Source organism: Oratosquilla oratoria, chromosome 8, assembly GCF_046742065.1.
Source record: "Oratosquilla oratoria isolate Oo_2021 chromosome 8, ASM4674206v1, whole genome shotgun sequence".
Lineage (NCBI taxonomy): Eukaryota > Metazoa > Arthropoda > Malacostraca > Stomatopoda > Squillidae > Oratosquilla > Oratosquilla oratoria.
This window is the reverse complement of record NC_134784.1, coordinates 37,575,264-37,581,665: the sequence shown is the minus strand read 5'-3', so window position 1 is coordinate 37,581,665 and position 6,402 is coordinate 37,575,264. Positions and strand designations below refer to the sequence as shown.

Sequence of the window (6,402 nt, the reverse complement as noted above, 5' to 3'; positions counted from 1 at the left end):
AGTCTTGCAGGCACTCATTTAGGACTTCACTGTTACTGCACTTTGCTCCCCCCTGAATGGTATCTCCCCCCAAAAAAATGGAGGGGATAATTACAATATAAAGTACACATCAAACACCAAAATTCACTTTTGTGCTCACACAAAAATCTGTAGCTCCTTAAATAAAAGGTCAACTTTTGTTTGACCCTGTCAGGAAATATATGCATTAATAAAAAATAAAATTGTAGGGAATCTTGTTAGCTTTAAAATAGTATCAGAATGATCTCTGTAGGTGCGATAGTCTCCGAGATATTTGATTTTGAACTTTTTTACTTTTTGCAAAAATGACCTTTTTGACCCAAAATTGAGGGGTCATATCTCAGAAACCATTTGACCTACAGAGGTAAGGCACATACCATTAAATTTGTCTCATTAAGGTCTACAAATACAGTGATTTGCAAGAAAATTGGAGTATGTGGCAAGAATGACTGGTTGAATTGACATGGAATGACCCAGTAGTGACTTTATATTTTACAATGCGAGTAGTGCAATGCATTGTACATATGGCAGCTGATGCTGCACACAAGAATTTGACTCATACTGAAGAGGACAATTAAATGCAAATTTAGAATTTTTGGTAAATATTTGCCATATTCTCAATTTTCAAAAATCACTACCAATGTCTTAACCTGCAGTACTTATATATGGGGTTCAAGATATTAAGAATGGTAAGAGCTAAATGATGATATTGTGATACTAGCAAAAATCTTTGTATTTTACCAAGATCTTTGCCATCTATTTTTTTTTTTTTTTTTCAAATTGCTACCATCATAATAAGTTTATTTGGCAATAAATCTAATACATTAAATACAGATAAAGAAAAAACACATAGTTCAAAATTACAATTACAAGTGCTGAGGATAACACAAAAATTCATGCGAGTTTATTTCCATTGTGGTCTTCATTAGACTGTTATTCTGCACTAAGTTACACAGACAACATAGATAGGGGTTAAGGGGACCAGAACAGTCTTGAGTAATACCAATTAGTACACATATTCATTACACATAAACATTATTAAACACTTGCAGTACTTATATATGAAGTTCAAAATACTCAGAATGATCTGAGATAGCTAATGATTTACATAAGAATTGCTCATATGAAACCTAACCTAACCTATCTCTTGATAAATATATGTTGGCCCATCTAAATACCTTACAAAGTCACTATTTAAATCACTATCAATTTGTGGTAATTATATTTGAGGTTCAAAATATTCAGAATGATGAGAGCTACCTGATGATACAGGTAAGAATTGCAGCCACCAGACTTGCAAACCCCTTTATACCGGGTATAGAATTTTTAGTCACTGCAAGTAATCCAAGCCCTCCAATCCATGTATTTCCCTTGTTCATCTCTACACTGTCACGTATTCCAACTGTCTGGTATCTCTTAAATAGCCCAGATTCCAATATGAGGATTCATACTCAAGCAGAGGACAACATGAGAATATGGGGAGCATAAACAGACTGTCACAATTTACTGTACATTTACGAATATTATGCACAGCTACTCCTGCTCAGAATTTGGGTGAATAGATTACAAATGAAGTTATGCTTTTCTCTAAAGTCTAAGGGTGGTAGATGTCTAGAATTCCTTGCCAGAAATATGGAACACTAATAACCTATTCAAGTTCAGGCTTGTGTATTATTGGAATCAGGATCTAGAACACTCTAGCAAATCCTATAACCCTATAATCATCAATCCAGATGCCCGAGGAGAATGTCCAGGATGTGTATCATATAACTGAACTTCAAGACTGAGTTTGAATTTGATAAACAAATAACAACAACAACAACAACTGAATATCATATATGCTTGCGTTTCGTTTAATCATGTTCTCTAATACATTTCATTAAATAAATTCCCAGCACACTATCGGTACTTTCGTTGAAAAAAAAAAAATCCTTTGAACCCTGCTACAATAACAATGAAAACTTAGCACACCATAAAAGGGATCCAGATTCATAGACATCGGATGTGATTTCACGACCTAGCCTGGGGGGCTTTACGACTCGATTTCAGAAATATATTTTCTAAGGCCTTATCGGATAGTGCTTACCCCCTGCCATCTTTTTCGATGTCTCTATGCGACAGCTTCATTGCTGTAATATGAACAGCTGTAGAACCACAGGTCTTGTATCCGCCATCCGTGACTGCTGTACAGGAGTAAGGGAAGATTATTGTTTAGGTTCGAAGTATACTCTAAAGTTGCAACTTTATTGCCGACTTTATTTTAAAATCGTCTTGAATTAATACATTTATTTTCTATTTGGAATAGTATGTCAGGACAGTACAAATGGAATAGTACTTATTTCAGAGCATCTCCTTCCATGCCTTTACAATACTTAGAACTTTATCAATAGGTACGTGACCCTTCTTTCGTCCACATACGTTCAATACCTGATTTTTTCACCGAAAATTATAGAATTTTGAGGACTCATAAAAAAAAATCGGGAAATATATTTTCTACGACAAAAACTCACACCCTTAATAAGAAAAGAGAGAAAAACTTGTAATAATTTTAGTGCAAACTATACACAGAGATATAAGAAAAAATGAGAAGATACAATTAATAGTGACAGCAATAGATTTGGCTAAAGCTTATGATTCCATCAAGAGATACTAATAAAAGTAATGAAAGGATACTAAATATACCCACAAATAATTGACGCCAATAGCCAAGGTATATCAAATAGGTGTTGTCTAGATTAGGCAGTCTGTATGTGTGATATCATGAGGGGGCTTTATATTGGCAAGCTGGGGTCATTTCCTTCCACAAGGTGGCCATGTGCGAAGTGGGACTGGCCTGTTGTTTTGGCTTTTCTTTCTTTCCGGAAACCCGCAGAGGGCTGCTTACGGGCGCTGAACGGAGATGAATTAAGGATTAGGGACAGGAATTGGGATGGGGTTTGGATAAGGGTGGGATCAGAATTAGGGACAGGATTGGGATTTGGATTGAGGAGAGGGAAGTAGTGATGGGTGATCCTATTTCGAAAAGTATCAAGAGTGGAACTATTAAACATGAAATTGGAGATAAATCCACTCTTGGATGCTGCGGGGAGTGAGTACTTGAATATGTTGGTTATGTTCTATATAGCTGTAGCCGATGTAGACTACGGTGAGAAGAAAAGGGTATTAAATGAGTTTGTCTCCTTTATTGATAAGGTATAACTGAACTGATTTTTACCGCTTACGTATTTACCCGTCGTGCGTAATTACATAATTGCACTGGATTAGGTTAGGTTGGGTCAAGCAGGGTCGCGCTGTCTTAGGCGCGTCAGGTCTAGTCGCGTGGGCGACATAACGCGCGTTCCATGCCACGTAGTTATCGTGGTTTGTACAATAAAATTGTACAATGAGATTGCCTTGGTTTCAGAGGGCGTCCTGTACGTGATAATTTGGTAGGTGGAATGTCGAAGTGTGCCGGTTTTAGGTGGTCGATGGAGACTCATTCTTGCCTACCTGAAATAGAGATGCGGAAGTTCTTGTCCTCCCGTTCAAGGACTAGATGGGGCCAGTGCAGGGACGAGTGGTGGTATGTGACCGTTCGTTCTCAGGAAGACGTGCGTCATACTGTAGTGTGGAGGTGTTTTGGGAGGTATTACTTGACCTCCTGGCGATGTGTTGGCACTCATGGGGCGAGTTTGCCGACAGCGCATCGCAGCTGCTGCAGGCTCTCGGGAGAATCTTGTGGAGAGAAGAATTCTGTGGGCACGACGAGGGGTTGGCCGAGGACCATCTCTGCTAGAGACAGGTTGAGGTTTTCCTTGATGGCTGTCCGGAAGCCAAGGAGTATCCATGGTTGGGTAGCCAGGAGCCGTTGTTGCAATGTGCTACAAGAGATGCTTTGAGTGAATGGTGGGTTTGTTCGACCATGCCATTGGCTGCAGGATTGTAGGAGGTAGTGTGGTGGGCTGAAGTTGACCCCAGCAATACTAAAGGCTGCAATCGACAATGTACACCAGAATAATATGGACGTCAAAACAAAGTACACCGGTTACACGGGTCCTGTTTTTAATCTATACACTTCATCCAAAGGCCCAGACACGCACAGAGCATCCGAACATTCTGACTGTACATCACCCCGATATTCAGACTTCACTTTCCCCAGACAAACAGACTTTACATCTCACCATCATTCATGCGGGACTGAGGTATGGCAAAGAGAAAATGAGATTCACTTGCCCCACAGGGAGGTGTCGCGAAAAGGGGTCGCGAAAGAGGTAGGAGCCGCAAATGGCGCCCCAACTGCTTCCGTTGTAGGAGGTAAGGCCACTCCGACGAAAGATGTTTCTTTTGCCATCGCGACCCGTCGCAAAGACAATGTCAGAGTTGCGGATGGTCAGGACACGGCCAGGGCTGTCCCTGGGCGTGATCGACCAGCGGCACAGAGTTCGGCAGGGTGAGAGGTCGGAAGCCCACCAGCAAACATAATCTGCGTACGGGGGGAAGACCGCCCCAAGGTGAGACAGCCAGAGCACGATGATGAAATTGTCAAGTGGCGAGTTGCCAGTGTCAATGGCATTGAGGGCGGGTTAGTTATGATTACAGTAAAGGTACAGGGGATCGTCCCGGCAGAGATTACGCTTACAAAGACCTACATCTTCCATCCCAGTTTCACCTTCATCCACGTTACCTTTGAAGATGCTTCCTTCCATCCACCGCGTGCTTTCCTAACTCACTATATACCAGCCCCCTCTTCACTCCCAAAACTCTCCCCACCACACTCCTAGATTCAAAATTACCCCTCCCTTTCAACTTAATTTCACGTAATGCCAAAACAGCCATCTTCCCTCTCACAAACATACTGTCCATATCACCCTTATTAGTCTCATCTATACCACAAACACGCAGATTTGATAACATAACTTTTAGGATTCTGATTGGAGTTCTCCTCCCAGCATCTCTTATGCACTGACTTCTCAAAGAATAAGTATACAGAGAGTAGGATACTCCGTCCCACCACCCCATCCCACTTTGTCGCCTTTTGCCACTCTCATGGGAATTAACGAGGAAGAATTCTTTTCTCTACCCCACAAGGGAAAATAAAAGGTATATTCAAAGATGTGGTCAAGGAGAGTTTCAGTGGAACAGCATAGAGGAAGGAGTAGCTCTAGTCCATATAGACGCCCTAAAAGAGTCCCTAAAGCATTGGCTGTATGCTACTATGTAACTGATACAGTACCCTAGTATGGTGTATTTACCTATTGTTATTTATTTAGTTGCAGTATACAAGATAAAAATAGTACTCGTAAATCCCGTTTCTGCGTTTCCAGTGGTCAATTTTGACATTGTCGTTTCATATTTCTTGACTTTATTTTTCCTCCATGCAAATTATTCCTTAGATTAAAAATCCTGAATGGAAAACTGTACTTTGAATGCCATTCAAACATACAGTCTTTTTTATTTTATTTCATGTCTTCTAGTTTTCCTTTGTTTCCACATTTAGGGATTTACTATATAGTATTTCCACATACTATATTATATTAGAAAGGTTAGCAAAAGAGGTATGGAAAGTAGAGGTAGATGGAGTGAATATGAAGGGACAACCAAGGATGAGATGGATGGATAGGGTGGAAGGCACTTTGAGTAAGAGGGGAATGACTGTTGAACAAGGAAGGAAAAAGGCAGGGGATAGGAGTGACTGGAGATTGAATGTGTATGGATGATACTTTGACGCAGCACGAAGGGATTTCTCCCGTCCTATTTTCCACATGAGGGGACGGAGAGGGCGGGGGGGTGGGGTCGCCGATTAAGTGAAGCGGTCTTGCTGTAAATGTACACTATATTAGTCCATTGCTTCTGACCCGGGTAGTGGGCGGGAGCTAGGGATGACCCTTCATCCACGAGAAGCTAAGATGAGAGGGAGTACAATGGATGGTGGATGGGAGTGGAATGGCTGGGAATGTGTGTGTGTGTGTGTATTTACCTAGTTGTATTTACCTAGTTGTATTTTACGGGAAGGGGAGCTATGCTCGTCGGGTCCCGTCTTCATATCTCATTTTATCTAAACTATTTTTAAATTCATGTATTGTTTTTGCACACACCACTTTCTCATCTAACTTGTTCCAACTGTCTATTACTCTGTGAGGAAAGCTGTTCTTTTTCAAATCTCTTCTATAGCTGTCTTTTTTTATTTTCTTTCCGTGTCCTCTTGTATTTCTGTCATCCCATTTTATCAGATTCTCTCTATCAGTAATTTCTATGCCTTTCATGATTCTGTAAATAGCTATCAAATCTCCTCTCTCTCTTCTTTGCTCTAGTGTCTGTAGTTTAAGTTTTTGTAGTCTCTCTTCATATGATAGTTTTGAGAGTGTTGGTGCCAGTTTTGTGATTGCTCTTTGTATTCTTTCAAGT

General features: G+C 40.5%; 1 protein-coding gene across 3 annotated transcripts in view; it reads right to left on the bottom strand.

Moving 5' to 3' along the window:
• The window catches only part of pelo (pelota mRNA surveillance and ribosome rescue factor), a 38,290-nt gene extending 36,028 nt beyond the window's left edge, over positions 1-2,262 (bottom strand). For all 3 annotated transcript variants that reach the window (XR_012966629.1, XR_012966630.1, XM_076189170.1), the window contains exon 1: positions 2,105-2,262. Coding sequence is in view for 1 of the 3 variants with exons in the window: in XM_076189170.1 (XP_076045285.1) it covers positions 2,105-2,145 (41 nt within the window). In the remaining 2 variants the exon portion in view is untranslated. The remainder of the gene's footprint in view (positions 1-2,104) is intronic.
• Positions 2,263-6,402: the final 4,140 nt, after the last annotated feature.